The sequence below is a fragment of the Polypterus senegalus genome, chromosome 1 (genome assembly GCF_016835505.1).
Source record: "Polypterus senegalus isolate Bchr_013 chromosome 1, ASM1683550v1, whole genome shotgun sequence".
Lineage (NCBI taxonomy): Eukaryota > Metazoa > Chordata > Cladistia > Polypteriformes > Polypteridae > Polypterus > Polypterus senegalus.
Window position 1 is genome coordinate 136005699 of NC_053154.1, and position 25054 is coordinate 136030752.

General features: G+C 40.3%; 2 protein-coding genes across 5 annotated transcripts in view; one reads left to right on the forward strand and one right to left on the reverse strand.

The window, feature by feature from the left end:
* tbl1xr1a (tbl1x receptor 1a) overlaps positions 1-2538 on the forward strand; it is a 181134-nt gene extending 178596 nt beyond the window's left edge. For all 4 annotated transcript variants that reach the window (XM_039758828.1, XM_039758810.1, XM_039758839.1 and 1 more), the window contains one exon: positions 108-2538. In XM_039758828.1, the coding sequence (XP_039614762.1) occupies positions 108-134 (27 nt within the window). In that variant the 3' untranslated portion in view covers positions 135-2538. The remainder of the gene's footprint in view (positions 1-107) is intronic.
* A 4369-nt stretch (positions 2539-6907) lies between these two features.
* Positions 6908-25054, reverse strand: part of si:ch211-51h4.2 — a 411729-nt gene continuing 393582 nt past the window's right edge. The window contains exons 14-18 of the mRNA XM_039758852.1: positions 24188-24302; positions 18658-18760; positions 18247-18316; positions 18027-18130; positions 6908-7789 (exon numbers count right to left, since the gene is read on the reverse strand). Coding sequence (XP_039614786.1) covers positions 7615-7789; positions 18027-18130; positions 18247-18316; positions 18658-18760; positions 24188-24302 — 567 coding nt within the window. The 3' untranslated portion in view covers positions 6908-7614. The remainder of the gene's footprint in view (positions 7790-18026; positions 18131-18246; positions 18317-18657; positions 18761-24187; positions 24303-25054) is intronic.

Genomic DNA, 25054 nt, shown 5'->3' on the forward strand with positions numbered 1-25054 from the left:
TAGGTTCTATTTTAACCATCCTTTTTGTTATAGCAGTTAAAACAAAAGTACAACATACATATTGATGTATCTGTTACTAACCTGTTTCTTTTTTTTTCCCCTGTCAGGTTTGTGTATTAGATCTGCGGAAATAACGCTATTAGTTGGAAGCCATGGACCGACTATGAATGTGTACATAGCCAAAATGACTGTCCCTATCCCAAGTACTGCTACAGACCCACCATGAGCATGGCCAGTCCACTACAGCCAAATTAACAAGCACGCAGGTGGGGAGGGGTGGTCAAGTGACTGTACCCTGGCAAGTACCTCTTGACTTGGAAGCAGAATGCATTTCCATGAATAGAGGAAGATGCAAAAATCAGGATGGGACATGTGAAAGAAAAAAAGGACCGTTTGTGTACCAAAACAGAAAGATTTTTTTCTTTCTTTAAATGGGAGTCAACACAAAATATTTTTTATTCTATTGGTAGAACAGTTTGTGTGTGCAAACATATCAGCTTTCATAATCCTGCGGCAGCAGTAGGTTAATTTCCTTTTACACATTTTAACAATTTAGGTTACAGATGCATGAAGTAGGAGAGATTCACCTCCAAACAATAAAATAATAACAATCAACCTGACTTTGGTACTGTGCATTTTTGTGGTTCAAAAAAAAAAATGTTTCCAGGAATCTTGCAGCTCAGTTCTACATTTACTGTTCCACTGTTTGGTGGTAAATCCCCCGCCCCCACCCCTTTTTACCCAAGAACACATAGTTCTGCCGATTTTACAGGAAATAATGGGCACAAAATTAGAGGAGATGCATTGCATCCTTTTGTTTTAAGACCATAATTTAACTATGGTTGAATTGTGCACTATTGATAGAGCAAAATATAGAAATGTTCATTAAAAGTTTCTGGACAAAGGTTTACTGCTGTAGGTATTACTAGAATGCATCATTCATTAGTAAACTGCAGATGCTTCATTGAGGAACTAGATTCCAGTATTACTGACTGATACTGCTTTTTTAGTTTGAATTCATTTAAACAATGAAAATACCACAAAACACATTGTTTAAAAAAAAAGAAAAGAAAAAAAAAAGTTTTTTTTTTATCTCCTAAAGGGATGACTTGCTTTAAGTGTCTTTTTTCAGTTTCCAGTTTCTCTTTTAATTTTGAAGTTTGTGCTTTCAGTTAAATTCCTGTTATATCCAAAAGATCCGAGAGGGATAAGGATGTGTAAACACCTTATTAACATTCATCATAGACTTGGATCCCCGTCTGTCTTGTTGCTTCGGCAATCAAAATGTCTACCCTGGTTCTGTTTTTGCTGAGTACTGCATCTGTACTGTACCTTTTTTTTTTTTTTTTAAACAATAAAATTGTAATGCTAGCTAACTACAAAAATGCTGTTTAATATTGTTTTCTACTCCCCTTCCCAGTTATTGAGCCATACATTGCTTGTATATTAATAGCTTTTAATTACTGCTATCATTTTTTTAATACACGTAAAAGAGATACTTAAAGCAAGTCAGGGTGTTGGGCAGGGAAATTTAACTTCACATTAGTAAATATAAAATGGAGCAACATTATATTTCTGTGTTATCACAGGATATGCTTTTTATATACTACCCATATGAGGGTGGTTTTAAATAAAAATTGAATTATGTTTTAATTAAATTTTCTGTGATTATTATGCATTATGTGGACAATTATTTGTCATGCAATAGCAAAACTATCACCTTAGTATAACATTAATCTTTATAAAATACCATTAGACGGTCATAGTAAACTGGTGATCACGTTATATTGTGGCTGTGTTTAAACTTATGTTTCAGTGGTGTGAAAGAATTTTGATGCTGTCTGTTTTGATAATCTTATAATGTCTTATCACTTTTCCAAAATGCATATGAAGTAACTTATATGTTTATAATTCTTCGTAGGAAGAGTCAAACATTTTAATTCTGAAAGTATTGTGCAGACTGCATCATCAGTCATATGCCCAATTTCTTAATAAGCAGAAACACTATTAGATGATTTAGTTACATGTCTAATACTTTGTAATTATATGTAACTAGTAATTATACCAGCCCTTGGGGGTTTGTTCTTGATTTGAATTCTGCATAACATTGTCTTCATCAGCATATGTGACAGTAAAATGGTATTTTATAAATTACTTTTTTAACCCATAGATTACACTGCAGTCCAGTATACATTGTCTTTTTTCAGTTCTTCTTCAGTTCATGAAATATGTGGAAATCCAGCCCCATGAGAGTTTTTGTACTATTTAAACAATTTTATAGTTCTTATTTTGTTTGTAGCTGTTAAAGCAAAATACAATTAAGATAATTTGGATGTTCCATATTGTCCTGGACCATGTAAATACCACATGCTGTAATGTATTTGGGTTTCATATATTAAAAATGCCCACACCCACCCTTTTTGTTATCTCTAAAGTCACATCTTTAATTGCAGATTCCCTTTACATTGTATTGATCTGAAAGTTGTAATTTGAGTCAGATCTGAAAAAGGTCCAGAATAAAAATATATTTTGATATGATTTTTCTTGTATTTGTGCTTAAATTTTCTTACCAGTTTTTGGATCAAGGTTTTCCTTCCAGGAAGTACACCATTATTTCGGTATTCTCAAGAGATCCTTTCTCATTACATTTAAGAAACCAAACATTAAATGGGCAGTTGACCAGCGTCGTCTTCCTGAGAAGTGAACAGTCTACAGCATGCTTTGTTACGTATTGACACTTTTAAGCAACTACTGTACTGCACTGCACAGGTAACCTAGTCCAAGTTAAATCCTTAAAGTGCAAAGCAAAGAATCACTTACAATATCAGATGTATGAGCCGTGGGTAAAGTTGGTGTAGAACTACAGATACAGTTTATATTATGACTGAAAAGTTGCTGTGTTTCTTCATATGCAAACCTGGCAGAAGTAAAAGCTCATTCTAACAATGTATGTGATGCACTAATAGAGCCAAAACCTTTACTGGGTTCTTTGCCAGGTTGCAGTTTGAGTTATGTTATGCATATAATGCATATCTAAGTGGATTAATTATTTAAATTACGTATTAGAGTGGAGTTGTACAAATTCACAAATTACTGTTTTTTTTCTGAAGTCTGTGGTTTATATAAGGATGCAGCTTATCAAAGTGTTTGTTAACACAATGAAATATTTGCAAATATTGTATACAGGACTCCATTTTAGTCTGTAGAGTCTACAATCCCTTATCTGCAGTTCAGAATCAAAAGCTCTGAAAACTGAAAGTTCTTTTATCCTGGGCTTGACATCAGTGCCTTTTTCATGCATACAAGTGGGTACCCAAAAATAACAGGAATCGGGGAAAAAAAAATAGTTTTAATAATTTTGACTTGCTGAAACTTCTCCATTTGAATGGCTGCACTTGTCCCAATGGTTTTCCCACTGGTGGAGACATTTCTGGAATTGCTGACAGCAATTTTTCTTTGACTTCCTCCACAGTACAAAAACACTTTCCTTTGAGTTCTTTTTTTAATATGTGGGAACAAGAAAAAGTCACACAGAGCAAGAGCTGGAGAGTAGGGAAGGTGGCAAGAACTCCAAGACACACAAGTCAATTCAGAAATCTCTTCAATAGTCCGATCATGATTTTTGTAAATTGCTTTGCAAACTTTTTCAAGATTTTTGCCATTCCTAAGTGACATTTCCGTCATTTTAAACATGAAAGCCACTCGTACAGTAGACCTGTGCTTTAAAGCTTCCTCTTTAAAAGCAGTTTCAAGCATCACTACCATTTCAGCAGCTGTTTTCCCTAAGAGAAAACCAAATGTAACGCAGACTGGCTTTTCTTTATGATCACCAATCACAAAAATCACAGAACACATTTAATAAGCACCAAGGATAAGTAACACAGAATGCCATACGATCAATACAGAGCAACGCCACTTGGCAGACTGCCACAGAATACTGCAAATATGCTACACCTAGCGGCGAAATTTGCAACTAAGTGTAGATTGTGCACCAGGTACGGATTCCGGTTATTTTTGGGTACCCCCTTGTATATGATAAGATCATCCTTTCTGATGTTTTTTTTTTTTATAAATGAGAAGACTGTCTGTAGCCTATTCCAAAATATGTAGAGCACCGTACAATAGCCGAATAAAGAATTGCAATGAAAAATCATAATAAAACTGGTGACTTAAGCAAATCATCAAAATCAAAGGAAAGTGTAATACTTGCTTGATTAAAATCGCTCATTTGCTGTTTATGGTGATCCCAAAACTTACGAAAACAAAAGAAGTGAATTAAAAGATAATAACTGGCGCTGACTGTACAAAAGCAGATGCTGCAGATGTTCTACCAGACGGTTGTTGCAAGTGCCCTCTTCTACGCGGTGGTGTGCTGGGGAGGCAGCATAAAGATGAAAGACACCTCACGCCTGGACAAACTTGTTAAGAAGGCAGGCTCCATTGTAGGATAAGTTGGACAGTTTAACATCTGTAGCAGAGCGACGGGCACTAAGCAAACTCCTGTCAATCATGAAGAATCCACTGCATCCACTGAACAGTGTCATCTCCAGCCAGAGGAGTAGCTTCAGTGACAGACTTTTGTCACTGTCTTGCTCCACTGACAGACTGAGGAGATTGTTCCTCCCCCACACTATGCGACTCTTCAGTTCCATCCGGGGGAGTAAATGCTAACATTACTCAAAGTTATTGCCTGCTTTTACGTGCATTTTTATTACTATTTAATTTAATATTGTTTTTTGTATCAGTATACTGCTGCTGGATTATGTGAATTTCCCCTTGGGATTAATAAAGTATCTATCTATCTATCAGATTTTGAGGAATTGTGCTCTACCTTCCACAGGAGTTTCTCAACATGAACTTCCTCATGACTGGGTGTTTCACAGACATCACTGAGTCGCGCCATGCCACTTGTATACGGTAGTATTATCTAGTTGTCATTCAGATATGTGTCAGACTTCCTTACACTGTGGTTGAACTGGGAAACATGAAAGCATGATTCACAGCAGTGTCCCGTTTTCCAAGTGTTATTGGAATGGTCAGCTGCATGCACATGGATACTGTAACACCACTGGACAATTTACATCAGCCAGGAGTGAATCACCAAAAGAATGAGCTGCCATTACATCATCCATAGCAGGAGGGCCTATAAACTGCACAGTCACAGGTTCTTTTTCCAACTAGTGTGGCAAAGGCAAGCAGTGCTTTTAAGGATAGTGAGACACCTCAACGAGCCATGTAGGCAACATAGAATCTACGGGCTGATGCCATACTATAAAAGTGCCTTCAGAGATTGAATTTGATTATGTAAATAGAAAGCATTTCCTCTTTATTAATGTGCTCCTCTATAAAAACACAAACTGTCAGCACACACAGCCAACTGTCGCCCAGTGGTTTCCAAGGCACAGGTGGGTGTACAGCCAGAGGCCGATGATGTGTTGGGCACAGCACCACCATCGAAGGGTTGGGGGACAGCTTTTGGTGGGATGCGTCAACTTTGAGATCTGACCACTTCTTATTTATTTCGGGCACTTTCTGAACCAAAACTTTTTTACCTTTTGTAATTATAGCACTGCTTGAGCCTACAAATAGTACGTTTTTTCCCACGCCTCCACATTCGCTGAAATTCTTCTCTCTACCCCACCATCCCATATAGCTTTTGCCATTGATTTACATATTCAAATATGCACAATTCTGGAAGGAGTCAGGGTGGAGCTATAGGTGTGTGCACGGACATTAAATTTTATGTTCCTTGGGATTTATAAAGGGGAAGTGCATTGAACTTTGCATGGATTTTTTTGTGTGTGCGCGCATTTCCATTTTTGTCTGTTCTCCATAATTCTATGCATGATGTTATACATATGAAGCTCCTGGTGTTCCACGGTTGACTTTTGAGCAGATGTACAAATGAGCTGGTACTTGCCTTTCATGGACGATTTTTTTCAAACCCCCTTTGAATTTTAAGAGATGTAAAGCAGCATTACACAAGTGATGGGGAACCGTGAAGTGTTGAGTGCCGTAAAGCACCCACACAGAAACAATGAGCGGGAGGTGGTGTTGGGTGCTGCGGGTGCATTAATGATTGGAGAAAGGCGCGACAACAGCTGTGCAGCACTTCCACATTGGTAGGGTGGTCGAGTGGCGCGGCAGTTCAAAAGTTCACTGGCTTTGAAGCTCCATGTGTTCCAGCTTGTTATCGGCCATCTTTGAGGCCATATCTGCGTGAACTGCTCACTTTTTTTTTTTTTTCCTTTGTGCAAAGTAAACTTTTAATCACAACACAGCATCGTAGGGGGAATGAAAGTTTGTCATTGCTGTTGTTTAACTGCTGATTCAGGTATTCCACTAATGCTACTGTGCACAAACTGTTTTAGAAACACAATTATTAAGATATTATATGGAATTAACTTCCGGGCTACGTTTGTAAGGTGTATATCAAATTTTGTGTTTAGACTTATGTGCCATCCCCAAGATATCCCATTATGTTTTTGTGAATATTCCAAAATTGGAAAATATCTAAAACACTTTTGGTCCCTGGAAGTTCAGATTAGGGATGATCAACCCATCTCCATTGTTTGTGGAGGGTTTTGAATCTGTAAAAGAGTTGAGACCTTCATGTGGGCGTGGGGTTATCTCCTGGTTCTGTGGTCTTCCTCCCACCTCTCCAAGCATGAGTGTGTTAGGGTCATTTTGAGCTACAGATTGTCCCCATTGGGGAGGCTCAGGCTGTCGGATTTAGGAACTGGAAAAGGACTGGATGGATGACTTTTAAAGTGTTCAATGAAGCTGAAACATTGTCTGCAAGGTTTGTTTTTTGAACCCCCACAACCATCCCTGTTGCCCTTTACAATATACAATAAGAAAAACAAACTTGTGTACATAAAACAAATAAAGCCAAAGACTCTCTTTTAACTGATTGTTTAGAATGTTTTTAATTGCTTTAGTGTTTTAACCTGACAGCTTTTATAACATAATAACAAAATCTGTATAATCCCTGGTAACATTTAATAGTTACCTTATTGTTACTAAAGCTTACCACAACAGCTTTGCCATTAGACATTAGGTGGTGCCACTGTGTTGGTGCACTCCAACTGTACCCGTTTCGAGCACAGGCAGGTTAAGTGAGCCACTGAGGGGCACCCGGTGATTGGCTGGTTTACTGTCTAAATAAAACCTTTGCCACCCTTACTTACACAGGCAACTTGAGCACATGTGTCAATTCTTGGCACTAAACATTCAAGTAAATGTGGAAAGATTTGGCAGTTGAAGGACTTCTGTTAATTTTTAAGTCTTAAACTCTTGCTTTTTATTTAGTTTTAAAAATATTAATAAGGTAGTCATCATTTAGCTTCTGGCTATTAGAAACGTCCTTGTGCCATGCTATAAATGTCACTTCTCTTTGCATTTGGTTACTTGCTTCACTTTTTAAGATACTTTATTTAGTGCAATAATAGAAACAGAAAACGTGCAAAATTACTTTTTTTTTTTTTAATAACTTTTAACAGTGCAAATGTTCTACACATGGGACCTAAGAGTAGAAGAGATTGTCAGTGGTTACCCAGTGTGTCCCAGAGAACATTCCGGTAATGTATGGTGCATTTATAGTTGACATAGTCGTCAGTCTCCTTCAGTCGAGTTGTCGGGGAGCTGAGATGGCGTGGAACTCCAGCTGTTTGTCATGTAGGCCACAGACTGGAAGACATCATAGCCCACTGCGAAGAGGAAGTAGACTGGCAGAGCCCACCGTAGACAGAACAGGCGCTCGCTGATTGGCAAAGGCAGGATGTGGCGTCTGTCAGGGGAACAAATAGGACACCATGAGAACTTCTGCAAATAGCTTGGTGGTGTTGAATTTTCATAGACAGATTGTATTTTTACCAGCTTGAATATTTCATTGTTCTCATTTGAACATTTTTTATAATTTGAAAGAGAAGTGTTACTAAGATCAATGGCTTTAACAGTCCTAGCAGACATACTGCATGAATCTGGACACACATGGCAGCCCTGCTCCCATCCATGTGCTCCGGTATGGCACTCTTGTTTTTACTTTCTTGTATATAAAGTGTAGGGAAGATTCAATGTCGAGATTTTGATGAATCTCAACATTTTAGACCTCCTCGAGTCTGAAAATACCATTTTTGGAATTATGTCTTTGTGTGTGTGTGTGTGTGTGTTTGTGTGTAAAACATCATAACTTGAGTTCGCTTTCACTTGGGTCAACCAAATTTTGCATACAAGTATTAGGTACAAAACGTAGATTTCTGTCAACTTTTGAGTTCTTTCCGTTAAGTGGTACTTTACCTCTTATTCATGCAACTGCAGAGCCGATTTATTTGACTTTTATAATGTTTAATATATTATTAATATGATTAGATTTGTCATTGATGGCTCTTTAAAGTACATAATATAAAAATATAATCATTGTCTTGAGGTTTACTCCTCAAATATCCATCCCCCTTTTTCTGTCTAGGGGAGACCACTCCTGATTTTTTATAAATGCGAATATACTAAATAAATAATAAATACAGTTCCTTCCACAATTCTTGTAAAAAAAAAAAATCACCATTTGGTGAATTACCTTACTCTCACAAAAAAAATGAGAAAAATCCACCCTTTAACACTAGAATTACCAGAGTCTACGAAAAAACCTCGTAGATCCGGCCCACCTTAAATCGCTTCTTAAATCCGTTCACACCTCTCCGCCAGCGTCTTTTGTCATCTAAATGTGCTGATAAAAACAATCTGCAAGCAGCCGGCTATTCCATCCCCCACCAACTTAGAACGTGCACAAACTTCTCTCAGCTCATGCCTTGATTGAGTATCTGGAAGTGAAGTGGAGTTTTAGAGTGGAAATAATAGATCGTTATTTGGAACACACGCATTTCATGTCTGTTCCGTTTCTACAGTAATCTGTGTAAACACATTGTTAAAACAGAAACTTTTTCATATTTTAGTAATAAATGTTACAAAATGTAGGCATAAACTATAAAATGTGAAGCTTGAAGTCCAAAGATCAAATAAACACTTTCATAAAAGCTTCAAGAACAATACAGCAGCTTCCGTGGCGTACTGGTAAGATTAGCTGACTCGCGGGGGCCAGTCGAGGATAGTTGACACAGACTGCTCAGCCAATCAGTACACAGCAGGCCTGTTGCTCCTCAGAGACCTGAGTTCGATTCCCCACTGGGTAGAAAGTGTTATTTTTTTTTTCTTTTTAACCATATAAAGTGGTTTGCACTGTCAGTCAGTCAGATTGTTGTATTTTCATGTGGGATGCTCCTTTTAAAATATAATTTTTAACAACTGATACTGCAATTAACATGAACAAGTGTCTTTATAACTGTTATTTTTAAAATCCATAAGACATAGGCATATCACTGCATACAGACAGGCAGAGAAGGCACTAGATATATAAATAAACAGGGAAGGCACTGTATAATAGATATAAAAAACAGCTAAGGGGATAGATAAATAGATAGGAAGGAAAGGCACTATATGATCGGCAGATAGGGAAGCTTGTATATAATAATAAAATTACTATTACTATATAGATAGACGGGGAGTTCACTGTATAAAAGACAGACAAAGCACTACTAACAAAAATGGTACAGCCTTTTTATTAATCAACAGATACTTTTAGGAAGGCAAGCAGATAATGAGAGTACAAGTAGAGGTGAAAAGCACCAGACAGACAGATATGGAAGGCACAGTATAACAGATACAAAACTGTCAGAAAAAACAGGGTATACAGTAAATAATATACAGACAGAGAAGAAACTGGATAGGTAGATAGACATGAAAGGCATAATATATGCCAGATAGATAGGAAAGGCACTATATACAAAGCAGATAGGGAAGCCAAAAAGTAATATTATTACTACATAGACAGATAAAGAAGGAATTCACTGTATAATAGGCAGACAGCAAAAGCACTATACTGTATAAGAAGACAGAAAGAGAAAGCACCAGACAAATAGATATCAGCATTAGCAATATATTAGTTTTATTGTGTATTTATTTATTTATCTCTGAGATTTATGTAAATAAAATAAATGAAAAATGCTTCAGTCTGTTTATTATTCAACAGACACTACAGGAAAGCGACCACCATTAGAGTACATATAGCTCTGAAAGGCATCAGACAAATAGGAAAGTCACTGTATAATAAGTGTGGGATGCTCTTTTTAAAATATTTAAAAATTGAGACTGCAAATAACATGAACAAGTGTCCTTATAACTGATCTTATTTTTAAGTTATGTAAGACATTCACTGTCAGACAGCACTGAATAATACACAGACAGAGAAGTCAGTAGACAGATAAACTGGGAAGGCACTGTGTAATAGAAGATATTAAACTTTCAGGAGGAAAAAATAGACAGACAGACATATAAATAAATAGATGTGAAAGGTGCTATATAATAAATAGGTAGGTAGATAAATAGATGTGAAAGGCACTATATGACAGATGCTGCAGAAAGGCAAGCAGACAGTAAGAGTACATTCACATGTGAAAGGCACTAGATAAATGAATAGATAGGGAAGGCACTATATAATAGGCAGACAGGGAATTCACCGTATAATAGCAGACAAGGCAACGGACAGATAACAGTATCACACAAATATACATTTTTTTTTAATCTCTGCAATTAGATAGATAACTGTATTGGCTATATAGCAGTTTCGTGTTATATATCATGTATAAGTATTTTACAAAAAGAAATACATTAAATCATATCAGTCGACACACGCTTCACGCAGGCAAGCGGGTAGTGAGTGGAGACAGATTTGAAAGGCGCTAGATAGATTGTAGTCTCGCCCATTCCTCTTTACAGCACCTCTCAAGCTCCATCAGGTTGGATTGGAAGCATCGGTGCACAGCCATTTTAAGATCTCTCCAGAGATGTTCAATCGGATTCAAGTCTGGGCTCTGGCTGGGCCACTCAAGGACATTCGCAGAGTTGTCCTGAAGCCACTCCTTTGATATCTTGGCTGTGTGCTTATGGTCGTTGTCCTGCTGAAAGATGAACCGTCGCCCCAGTCTGAGGTCAAGAGCGCTCTGGAGCAGGTTTTCATCCAGGATGTCTCTGTACATTGCTGCAGTCATCTTTCCCTTTATCCTGACTAGTCTCTCTGTTCCTGCTGCTGAAAAACATCCCCATAGCATGATGCTGCCACCACCATGCTTCACTGTAGGGATGGTATTGGTCTGGTGATGAGCAGTGCCTGGTTTCCTCCAAACGTGACGCCTAGCATTCACACCAAAGAGTTCAATCTTTGTCTCATCAGACCAGAGAATTTTGTTTCTCATGGTCTGAGAATCCTTCAGGTACCTTTTGGCAAACTCCAGGCGGGCTACCATGTGCCTTTTACTAAGGAGTGGCTTCGGTCTGGCCACTCTACCATACAGGCCTGATTGGTGAATTGCTGCAGAGATGATTGTCCTTCTGGAAGGTTCTCCTCTCTCCACAGAGGACCTCTGGAGCTCTGACAAAGTGACCACCGGATTCTTGGTCACCTCCCTGACTAAGGCCCTTCTCCCCCGATCGCTCAGTTTAGATGGCCGGCCAGCTCTAGGAAGAGTCCTGGTGGTTTTGAACTTCTTCCACTTATGGATGATGGAGGCCACTGTGCTCATTGGGACCTTCAAAGCAGCAGAAGTTTTTCTGTAACCTTCCCCAGATTTGTGCCTCGAGACAATCCTGTCTCAGAGGTCTACAGACAATTCCTTTGACTTCATGCTTGGTTTGTGCTCTGACATAAACTGTCAACTGTGAGACCTGATATAGACAGGTGTGTGCCTTTCCAAATCATGTCCAATCAACTGAATTTACCACAGATGGACTCCAATTAAGCTGCAGAAACATCTCAAAGGTGATCAGGGGAAACAGGATGCACCTGAGCTCAATTTTGAGCTTCATTGCAAAGGCTGTGAATACTTATGGACATGTGCTTTCTCAGTTTTTTTATTTTTAATAAATTTTCATAAATCTCAAGTAAACTTTTTTCACGTTGTCATTATGGGGTGTTGTGTGTAGAATTCTGAGGAAACAAATGAATTTAATCCATTTTGGAATAAGGCTGTAACATAACAAAATGTGGAATTAGTGATACGCTGTGCATACTTTCTGGATGCACTGTAACTATCCCCTTCCCTGTTTATATATCTAGTGACTTCTCTGCCTGCCTGTCTGTCCATCTATTATGCAGTGCTCTCTCTGTCTGTGTGCTATGGATCTTAAAAATAACAGTTATAAGGACACTTGTTAATGTTAATTGCAGTCTCATTTGTTAAAAAATATTTTAAAAGGAGCATTCCACATGCAAATATAATGATCTCATTAACTGACCGTGCATACCAATTTATACATTTTATGTCCATTTGAGGCTGTTACAGAAAGCGTCAGCTTATTCAGTGAAGCAGTTTCAACGCACAGTACATGCAATATTATTTGAAAATGAACAGCGTCAGATCGGGCGCATATTCAAACCCAATCTGATGCTGTTCATTTTCAAATAATATTGCATTAGTGTGATGATGTTTTCACATATATTGTCTCTTTCATTCATCTTGTGGCTTGTAATCGGTGACCGCGTGTTTTTTTCCCCCGATCTTGCCAGTTCGCACATGTTGCTGTATGGTGGTGTTTTTTTTGTACTCCAGGACATGCAGAGGACAGAATAGTACAGAGCAGTAAGTTCAGCGCTATATGCAATCATATCATTAAAATGACAGAAAAGCGTGTTGACTTTCATACATTTGGGAAAGGCTATAAAAAAATCTCACTTACCTGAAAATGCCCATACCTACAGTTAAGGCAATAATTAAAAACTTCATATCATCTGGAACTGTTACCAACTCACCTGGAAGAGGTCCCAACTTTATTTTACCCCCACACACAAAGCAAGGAAAGGTATCTTGGCATCGCCATGTCTCCAAAACTACCATCAAATACCACCTTCATTGCCAAAAGACTATTTGGAAGGCATAACAGAAAAGCCCGTTCTGTCATTTAACCACAAACATATGAGGCTGACGTTTGCTCAACACTACTGGAACTTTGACAGTAACTGTGTTTTATGGTCAGACTGAACAAAAACTGAACTTTCTGGCAATAAACACTCAAAGGCCCAGGAAACCTTGTTCAGGTACATGACATCAAGGAGACAATGAAATACCAGGGGATTTTAAATTTCAATTTGGCTGCCTCTGCCAATGAACTAATATGAATCATCGCTATGACTTCCAGCAGATCAATGGCCCAAAACATGTCCAAAATCAACACAGAAATGGTTAAAAGCATAAAATCAAGCTTCTGCCATGGTCATCTTAATTCCTGGAGCAAAACCCAATTGAAAACCCATGGGGTGAGCTAAAAAAGAGAGGAGCTAGGACTCTGGAGAGATTCCAAAAAGAATGGTCTCACATTCCCTGCTCGATATTCTCCAACATTAGAAGATGTTGTAAGAGAAGACTCAGCGATGTTTTATCGACAAAGAGAGGTTGTACAAAGTATTGTTAATAAGTGTAGCATGTGTGGGTTTGTAAAAAATAATTATTTTCTTGATGAGGAAATTTTTTCTGACTAAATTTACTACAATTAAAATTGGATTTCCCTCTTTCTTTGAGTGTGAGATTAAGGTAATCCACCAAAAGGTGAATTTTTTATAAAGAATTTTACTCACTTATTACTTATTTACACTCACACACACACACACACACACATTGGGACCAATGCAACCTCATTTAGAACCCCTTGCGATTAGTTATAATGGAACAGTGGAGTGGCGCGCAATGAGCATTCTCTGTGAAAGCCTCTTATAAAAATGGTGATAGTGTGACTACAGCGCAAAGGGAATTTCTGTCTACTCATGTGATTACAACATGGGCGCATGATTTCGAAGAAATGGGTTCAGCCATAAAAAAAGGAGTCCCCAATTGATGGTCGAATGGCCCACGCACCAAGAATATTGAGGCTGTTTGAGCTCCCATCATGAGGAGCCCTCGTCACTCTGTTCGACAACACACATCACTGCTACAGTTGGGGAGACAAAGCGGGCAAAGAATACTTTACGAGTTGAAGTTCCTCCCCTACAAACTGCAGATTGTGCAGGAACGCAAACCCAACGACAATGTGTTGCGTCAGCAATTTTGTGAACAATTGTCGGCTAAAGTAAACAAAGATGCCAATTTCTTTAACAACTTGTGGATGTCGGGCAAAACCCATTTTCACTTTAACGGATATGTCAACAAACAGAATTTCTGTTACAGAGCACAGGAAAATCCTTCTGAGCTTCACCAGTGTCCTTTACACAGCACCAAGGTTATAGTATGGTATGCTGTGTCATCGCATGGTGTCATAGACCTTTATTTTTTGAAAATGAGGAGGGGATTGCAACCACAGTTACATCCAATCAGTATGTTGCTATGCTTGAAACATTTTTTGTGTGGAGGTTACAATACATCGCACATCTGAATATCGAAAACATGTGGTTTCAACAGGTGGACAGCTATTCGACAACTGTTTGGAAGGCGCGTCATTTCACACAACAGTGACATTCCATGGCTTCTGAAATCCCCAGATCTCACTGTTTGTGATTTTTTTCTGTGAGGACATCTTCAAAGCCAAGTGTATAACACATGTTCAGCAACCATTGTTGAACTAAAAAGGAGGACTAAAAAGGAAATCACTGGTATTCCTCTTGACACGTTACATCAAGCAATGCAGAATTTGCACAACAGGCTGTCAGAATGTGTATCGAGAAATGGACACCTTCATGATGTTTTCTTCAAAGCACAATATGAATATTGAATACTATTGCATATCCTGTACAACACATTTCATCATTAAATGTATTTTATAATGTGTCTATTTCCCGTTTCCCTGCGCCACCCTGTATATACAGTAATACACAGACCAACATACAGTTAAGCGTGCATTTGGTTTTTTGCAGTGCAGTGGCTAACACTTGGTAGTACACACAGGAGCAGACAGAATACTAAAGACGTACAGTACAGTACAGTACAGTACTTCTGACCTGTCATTCTAAAGGTAAAGTCAGGCCTGAGAACCAATAATGAACAATGTAGGACGGGCAGCAATGGCAGCTTTTCTGATTTCGCTAGGGATGGTGGTAATGGATTCCTTTTACATTACAGAACATGGAAGACGGAAAGGAAATGAAAATTAGGCTGACAGAAGAACTGGAGATAAGAACTGGATGTACAGTACAGGCCTGAATAGTGTGAAAGCAAAGTGGGACTGTTTTTTATGTTATGAGATCATTTATTAGTAATGGACAATTTTTAATACGGGGTAACTCTGTCGCATATATTTTTGTATACTAAACATTGATAAGATTAAAAAGAGACAGGACTGCTGCTGACATTTGCACTGTTCTCTCAGTAGCCTAAATGTAACATACAGTACCGGGGCTCATGTAATAAGCAGTGTTACGTTATTATGTTTTTCTTGACTAAATCATCCTTTCAGCACGGCTGTTTTTTTGACATTGATCCGCTAGTGAACAGCGTGGTCTGCAGAATGGCCAAGAATTTCTTGCTGTTTCATATACAGAAATGCGGTGATGCTGAAATGGTGCAGATCCAGTTTTAAACATACGCGAGTGCAATACACTTGATGTTGGTATATAAGATCGTACTCAGTTTATTCGATTGAAATCATTCACTTCTCAGTCCTTTCCTCTGGTCACTGGCGTCCCCCAGGGATCTGTCCTGGGGCCCCTTCTTTTCATTATCTACCTTCTCCCGCTTGGATATATTTTTCAGAATATAATATTCAGTTTCACTGTTATGCTGATGACACCCAGCTTTATCTGTCCACCAAACCTGATTCTGCTCTCCCCCCATCCTCCCTGACTCTCTGTTTAGTTGAACTAAATACATGGTTCTCTTCTAACTTTCTGAAACTCAACAGCAATAAATCAGAGCTTCTCCTGGTAGGCTCTAAATCAACATTATCCAGAACTAATAGTTTTTCTATTGCTATCAATAACTTGCCGGTCTCTGTTTCCCCATGTGTGAAAAGTTTGGGTGTCATCCTTGACAGTACTCTGTCTTTTGATTCACACATCAATAATGTCACTCGGTCTGCTTATTTCCAGTTGCGTAACATCAATCATCTCCGTTCCTTTCTTACTCCACAGGCCACTGCCATTCTTGTTCACAGCCTTGTTACTTCTCGGCTTGACTATTGCAATTCACTTCTTTTTGGTCTTTCTCAAAAATCAATTCATAAGCTTCAACGTGTTCAGAACTCTGCTGCCCGTATTATTACCAGGACCCTTCGATTCACCACATCACCCTGTTCTCCAGCAGCTCCATTGGCTTCCGGTCAAATATCGCATTAATTTTAAAATACTTCTGAATACTTTTAAGGCTATTCATCATCTCTCTCCTCCATATCTCTCTGATTTGGTACAGATCATCATCCCATCTCGGTGTCTCAGATCCTCTTCTTCTCTTTCTCTCTCTGTAACCTGTCCCCCGTCTTGCCACTATGGGGAGTAGGGCTTTCAGTTGCTCTGCTCCTCGACTTTGGAATTCCCTACATCCTGAAATAAGAAACATCACCTCTTTCTCTCTTTTTAAGTCTAGACTAAAAACTCACCTATTCAAAATAGCTTATCCCACATAACTTTCTCCATTTTTCTATCTTGGAACTGTTTTATGTTTTATGATCTTGTAATTTACCTGCTCTTTTGCCTGCTTTTTATTTTCTTACTTTTATTATTATTTTTTACTGTGTACAGTGTCCTTGAGTGTTCTGAAAGGCGCTTTCAAATAAAATGTATTATTATTATTATTATAAGGCTGATCTTTTTGATATGTATATTTAAGATGAAGGGATGATAGCTGTGATGTAGAAATAGAAACACGTGTGGGTGAGTTTTATTTAGAATATGCGAGTTTTCACCTGTCAACTATAACAGAACAGTAGAGGCCTGTGCTTGTGTTATGGCGGCTGCCGTCTGTTGCAAGAGTTAGTTGGCCTAAACCATAAGTGAAAGAAAGGAATTATTCAAGAAGAAGCCCCCCACAAAAACAGCTTAACAGAATTATTGACCAGTTATAATTTTGTTGAAATTAACCCACAATCTGCATAGAGCAGGAGGCACACAGAGGGCACTGGTGGCACACCTTTCCGCTAGACACAAACCTCACGTGGGCGGCAGGAATTGAAGGCTAACCAGTGGCAATCATCTAAAATGGCACCTGTGCAAATCTGGAAGGTCGACAGATTCCTGACGTGCAGTTGAAGGCTCACCATGAGCCAAGTGGCGCCACAATATTTTTTATTTTTGGATTGTATGGAGGGCAGCACGGTGGCACAGTGGGTAGCGCTGCTGCCTCACAGTTAGGAGACCCAGGTTCGCTTCCCGGGTCCTGGAGTTTGCATGTTCTCCCCGTGTCTGTGTGGGTTTCCTCCCACAGTCCAAAGACATGCAGGTTAGGTGCATTGGTGATCCTAAATTGTCCGGGGTTTGGGCTGGCACCCTGCCCGGGGTTTGTCTTCTGCCCTGTGTTGGTTGGGTTTGGCTCCAGCAGACCCCCGTGACCCTGTGTTAGGATATAGCAGGATGGATTGTATGGTATTGTATAAACTTGTTTCCCGTTACTATATTTTAAAAACCTAAACAATATATTTTAAACAGACATGTGCTCCTTGGAGACACATGTGGTTGAGGCCTACTTAGCACAATTCTCACAATTCGTATAAATATGATGATGATCAAATTAATTTACTGAATTTACACAAACACTTGTTGGCCAGTGATGAATAGCTAACAACTCTTCAAAAACCTTAATAATAATTACGTTATAAATCAAAGCCTGTCCAGTGGTGATGAAAGGACACACGTCCCAGACGGAAGTAGAGCACTGCTGGTCACCTCAGGACGGCCTTGCATTTATGGACAAGTATGACACTTGGGAGGTGGAAGATGGCGTGTTGTGCTGATACAGTGGACTTTGACACATATATTTCTAAGATAAAATGTGACAACTTACTTAAATGGCTCAGATCTGGACTTCCTCAGCATTAGAAAAATGAAAAGTCCGGCTTCAAGGTTTAGAGTGAATGAGGCAACTTTATCGAGTATCACCACAAACCCCTGCAGAGATAAAGCACAACACATGAAACAGCCAGAGGAGCACCTCGAGATCTGCGCATCCCACCACCAGGTTCAGGATAAAGTGAGGAGCGCTGAAGGGTGCACGCTGGCCTTACCTTGGGATTGCAAACTGCGACGATAAAAATGAGTCCAAATGCCAGGAGACACAGCAACTGATGTGCTAAACTAAAAGACGAAAAAGAACAAGTGGTCAGGGTGAAGGTGATGCCTGTCCACTGCCAACACCCTAGAAAAGACTGTGAGGGAGAGTCGATCTCAGGAAGGGACTGTGAGAAGGTGCCGTCACTTCCACAGATGGCAGAACCGTTCAGGTTCCTCCTTGTAATCCCAGGTTGCCTCTGGTAAACAGCCATCTTTGAGGGCTTTCATCAAAAGCAAGTCAGAGGATATTCTGGAGGCCTCCTTTGATTTTACAGTCTCACTGATGACGATGTTGTTACCTTCTTGCTCATGTATTTTGATGGTACAGTTTTCAGAAAAAATGGAAGGTAAAAGGAGCCTCCTACCTTTTAAGATTACAGGACTTTGAAAGAAACGTCGAGCATCTCTGCAAATGTCCCGACATGGCATCATCTGGAGCACTCCACACAGAATTCACCCAGCCTTCAACTGCAAGGAAACAGAAACGGAGAAGATGGACGGTAAAAGATCTGCTGATATCAGGTCAGCATAACGGAGCATCACTTGGAGAGCAAACCAGCACTGCATGGCCCACTGGAGCCTCTCTGGGTAAACTGATGTCTCTCTGATACTCCTTGAAGTTCACTGATGTAATTGACTTGAAATAAAGAATAACCAAATGGACAACTTTCCGTCATTTGGTCAGTCACAGTGGCTGAACAGAACTTTACAAACTCAAATAAAACCAAACCAGAATGGATAGGAAGGGACTGTTCCATTATTAAAGGGTGGTGGAGCGAAACGAGAAATGCAAATTCTAAAAATTAGACCAAGAATGCCAAAGACCACCAACTCCATACATCACCTGCTTTCAAGCGTGATAGAAACAAAGCAATGGCTATCCCTGTTCTGCAATGGTGGGACAGTTAAAACTCGCCAGGCTGACGTGGCCCAGTAGTCAACAGTGTGAAGGGGATCGCAAATCTGAATCTGCTCACGCTCTAAATGTTTGTTCATCGGTTCTTCATAACCCTCCGTCGATTGTACAACTTGGGGGAGATGGAAACTCGGCCTCTAGTGTAGGGAACAAGGCACAAACCAGTGGCAGCCAAAGCACCAGCCTATCACGGGACACAGAAACGCATCTTAACTGTGGATCAGCTTCAGCTCGCCATACATGAGGGGGATGCAAAATATTCCCAGGATTGCTAAAAACCCTATTCCCTTTTAGACCCCTTCAGAGCACCCTCCTTGAGATGCAATACCCCTACCTGTTAACACTTCCTGTACTCATCTTTTATTTCCGTGTCTAAAGCCTCCAGCGTTTTTTTTTCTCACCATGGTAGCAAATCTTTTTCCCTTTAGTCTCAATTTTAATTTTTGGAACCAAAAACAACAAACTCATTTTGACTTGACAATGCGGCGTTTGCAGTCATGGTGCAAAACGCAGCTTTTGGGTGCACTGATTCTCCAAAAAATGTTTTTTTCTTGATGTTTTCCTGGAGACACCTCAGCAATTCAACGCAGTGTCAGTGATTAATGGCAGCCTGTTCACGGGGAAGAAATCCATTTGTGTTGAGTAACACGATAATCACCGTCGCTTAAAAATCTGCTCTAATGGCTAAGAGAAAAAAACAATCGTGTAAGTCGTGTGTGCGTTTGTAGAGTAAACGGCGGAAATACGCACTCAATCAACCTGGCACCATGCCACTTGGCGGACTGATTACCAGACTGTAGGCCTAGCGGCAAATTCACAAACTACACCCAACCCAAGGGGCTGATTCTGGGAAATTTCAGGTCCCTCCTCGTAAGCTGGTAGGCAGCAGGAGACGTTCAGTGGCTACTGAGTGATCAGTGAAATGAATGGGCTTTAACACTTCTATGTGTACATAAGCCATGTCTGACATACAATTGTGCTCAAACGTATTGGCACCCTGTGGCATTTTAGGCGTATCTCGTAAACAGAAATAACTGTTAATGTACCCACTTCTAACCGTCCACACTACTCTTGAATATTTGGAGGCCAGCAGACTTCTGCTCTTTCCAAAGGTTTTTCAAACCGATTGAGATCAGAACATGTTTTTTTTTTTGTTTTTCTTTTTATCATTTCTTTGTACTTTTAGGTGTGTGTTTTGTGCCATTGTCCTACTGCAGAACTCATCATCTTTGACCCATACCTAACACTAAGTAAAATGACCTGCTAGTCCTCTGATTCCATGGTTCCCTCGATATATTGAAGACCTCCAGCACCATAACCAGTGTTGTAGCCCAGCACATTAGGGGGTCTCCACCATATTTAACCTGTAAGCACACCCTGTTTTCATGTTGCCTGGTCTGTACTGCCAAAGACCTCTACTTCAGTTTCATCAGTCCACAGGACACTTCCCAGAAGAATTTTGAATTTTCTAAGTAGATCTGGACAAACATCAATTTTGCCTTTTCATGTTGGTCCTTCTGCGGTGGAACATCAGTGTGGGGGCTGTTTTAAAACAAGTATTACAGGATAAGGCTACAAAAATGACCATCACAAGTGAAGTGCAATAAACAAAACAAAAATACAAGGCTAGATTCTCACTTTTTAGCTAAAAAGAACCTAGTATCAAAACCATTATCAATTAAGAAAGATGTTCACAGAACAAGAGAGCCTTCACATGCTTCTGAAAAACAGTGATAGAGTCAGTGGTTTGGATGGAGATAGACTGCTTATTCCATCATCTGGGAGCTACACATAAAAATAGTCTGGATTAAGATTTGATGCCATATGTAGGTGGTATTACTAGATATCATGAGTGGCTCCATATACATATGTACTGATCCAGAGGTAAGCATCCAGGATCAAGGTTTTTTAAATATCCTGAGCCTCCATGATAAACCATAACTCTTGCTTTTTTCTGTGGCTTTTCTCATTCAAACTATTAAGTTCCATTTCATGTTTTTCAGGGGCGGCATGGTGGCGCAGCGATAGAGCTGCTGCCTCACAGTAAGGAGACCTGGGTTTGTTTCCCGGGTCCTCCATGCATTGAGTCTGCATGTTCTCCCCGTGTCTGTGTGGGTTTCCTACAGGTGCTCCGGTTTCCTCCCAAAGACATGCAGGTTAAGGTGCATTGGTGATCCGAAATTTTCCTTGGTGTGCATGTGCCCTGCGGTGGGCTGACGCCCTGCCCAGCGTTTGTTTCCTGCCTTGCGCCCTGTGTTAGCTGGGATTAGCTCCAGCAGACCCCCGTGACCCTGTAGTTAGGATACAGCAGGTTGGATAATGAATGGATGTTGGTTCTTCAACAGGGGGATCCTCCTTGGCTTTTGCTCATAAAGCTCTCCTCCATTTTTGTGTACGGCGTATGGTGTACACCGGACAGCTCCAGGTCCCCTTTAAGCTCTGTGGATGTTAAACATGGGCTGTTTTTTCTTTGATCACAGGAGGTTCTTGAGCAAAAAACATCTCAACAACATTGCAAACTGTTAGAACAGGAATGTCAAGGTCTTTGCAAATGGCCTTGGTTCAGCTGTTTTGCTTTCTTACGTTTGGTGATAACAATAGTTTTGCTAATGTTCTCAGACAGTTTCTGTTTTTAACCATTTTTTAAGCATTCATTTCTGGCAGTTTATCTCGGGTGAGTTATGTCGCCGCAGTAAAACTTACTTCTTCTAATGAAACTGAATCAAAATGGTACCAATAATGATGACTTCTTCACTTTTAGCATTTCTTCTATACAAATTACTGTTACCGTCTGATCTGGAGCTGCAGACCAAAGCTGTGGAGCTTTCTTCAGAGACGTTGTACACGATATGCCTAAAATGAAAAGGTGCCAATAATGTTGACCAGAGCCAATTGTTATTGTTGTATTGTGTTACATTGTCTGCATTTTCTTTTGTTTCTTTTATTTATCCTATTAAACTCCCATCATTAAAGTGTTTTCCTTGTCTGTTTGTTTTGTTCCGACTTGGGGAATGCTTCAGTACTCTGTTTCAATTATCAGTTCATTCGGCTGCGTTTGACACTGCAAACTTTTAACTGAACAAAACACTTCAATAAACATTGCAGAGGTGCATCGTGGACTTCTTTCATTGGGCAGAAGAAATGTTTTCTTTCCTGGTAAAAAAATATATATATATATATCATGGAGGGTCAGTGACAGTTGCATTTGAGCACCGATGCAATCTTCAAAAAAGTTACTGGAAGACTTGAAAATGATGCACTACTAAGTTTATTCGCTAAAGGACCCGCTTGAAATAGTACAACAGACAGCCTGCTGTGCTGGGAGCAAACACTGGTGACACTAAACTTCTTTTCATTTATCGGAATGATGTTGCATATTTGTTCTCCACCAGCAAGTAGCCACCATGTGAAGGTGTAGCCTCATGTCTACTGTGTAACCACTTGTGCATGTTTGGTGTTTATTTTGAAGTGTGCATGTCAAAGTTAGTCTTATTTTTTGTGTATATACTGCACAGAGTCGGTTTTCACAAGCCAGCTCTGACTACTTTATTCAGACTACATCAGGACTCATCGTCTGGTTTTTATAGTATCTTCCACTAGGTGGCAGCATAACCCCATAACAAGTGCGTGTATTGAAAGGCCAACACAGCGTGCGTCACTTCGGTGGTGTAGAGCGAGTAGGGCGTCTGATCATCGGTCTCACAGGGCACTGCTGTTTGTTTCTCAGTACCTCGGTATGTGTTGTGACTGACCCGATGACAAGTGAATTCCACTTTTTCTTTTCCTTTTTTAATATGGAGGCTGTGAGGCTGCTGCTCTGACTGACTGGTACTTGTGCGAGTCAGCTTCATGCATAATGCCCAGTATTTTCTGTAGTTTGATTGGTCCTGGGTGGATCACATTCATACCTTGTGTAAACCGCTCCAGGGTTCACTTTTCAAAGGGTCTCGTTTAGGTCCAAAACTGGGGCAACTGACATGTTTACATCTACCTAAAAGAACTGGACTTTTGAAGAGTTCAAAAACACAACACCAGACCACCTGGATGTGAAAACGCCTTTAAGGCTCTGCGAGGAGGGCCAGGGAGGAGGTTTTGTTACCCTTGATTTCAAGCATGGGGGAATGAAGTTCCTCGTTAGACACTGATCGGCTTATCGTACCAAAACAGGACTATTCTAAATGTACAAAAAGTGTTACCACCCCCTGGCACTGAGACCACACAACAGCGGGCCCCGGGCACGTTGTGACCTGCTCAACCCTGGGACTTCTCAACTGTGACTCTCTGTAAACCTCTGTCCACTCTGCGCACCGAGAGGGTTCAGCTAAGCCAGACAGACAGAAACAGCAAGCGTCCTGACCACTAGCAACGTTCAACCGGCTGATAGTCAGTGGTGGTCTCCCGACAGAGCCTGACTTATTCATATTCTGAGTTATTATTTAATCAGAACTAAGTATTCAGTTACTATTTGTGTCCCGATTATTATTTTTGTTATTGCTGTTTTTTGTCACCGTAGTGGCTTTGAGGTAACACTGTTGTCTGAATGACCTTTCCGCAGTGCATTACCCAGCACTGAACCTGGTCCATCCAAGTCTGTGTGATGTGATACAAAGACACATCAGCAACATGCAAAACGTACACTGTGCACTTCAACTGCATTGTCTCCACATATGTACATGGTGCTATGTGTGCAAGCTTCGTAGAGGAGGAGATTCAAAGGGTTTAGGTATGAAACAGTGGAAGACAACTGGGGAGAATGGTCCTGCTTGATCTATCAGATGTGGCTTCCTCTTCCCTTTGTTGTGTTGTGTTGTGATGGCAGCTGACCGACAGGTCACCACTGGACCAGTCAGCACACACATACAGGTAAACACTGCGTTTTGGGCGCCCACCATTGCTCCTTACTACCTAAGCACAAGAGCTACCTTCTGAACTTCTATGTGTGATGAGGAGAGCCCGGCAATGGACACACAAAATCTTACTGGTGTGCTTCATTGTGGATCCAAGCACCAGAAATGACACCGTTATACTGACTGCAATGAAGACTTCTGTCACCCATGCCACCCAGGCAAACTCGGCATACTGCTCAATAAGGATCTGCAGGAAGAAAAAGAAGAGAAGGGTCTGAAAAGATCAACTCAAATGAAACACATTTCAGAAATGAAACACAACAGTACCAATGTGCTGGCAGTTTTAAAGATGGGAGTTGAGCGTAACCACACCATCCAAAATGCTGCAATCTCAACTTGCTTTGTGGCCAGTCAGCCTGGCATATTAGCAGCACAGTATTCTGCAAGGAGATCATCTGGGAATCCCCCTTCCCATGGACTTTGACTTCATTGGCTGTTTGCACTAAACAGGACAGGACCAAACCGCCAGCTAAAGTCTGGTGGGATAGAGAGACACAAATATCATGTCCAAGGAACTGCATTTTTGAGTTTTTGGTGAGCACAGCAGTTTGCCATAGAGTTGCAGTAGACATGTACCATACGATTAGACCAACAGGATGGTGACGTGGCCTGCCTGGTGTCATTGTGCCAACAGGACTAGGGTCAGCATCTCCATCGACGCCTATGGGCTTTCTGGTGGGGCATGTGTTGAACCTGAGACAGAGAGAGCGAGAGAACCAGGCAGCTGCCTCATGATGGCATCAGGTTGGCAGAAGATGTGACTGGTGATATCAGACTCTCACTGCCAACCTGTAAGCACTGAAGAAGGGCTATAAAAGCGTACTTATAAAGGACCTTGAGATGTCATAAAATGTTTGTGTGAAAGAAATGGTACGTGTGGTGCCCTGTGAAGTCCACTACAGACCAGTGGACCTCATGCCACCCCTACCAAAGAAGAAG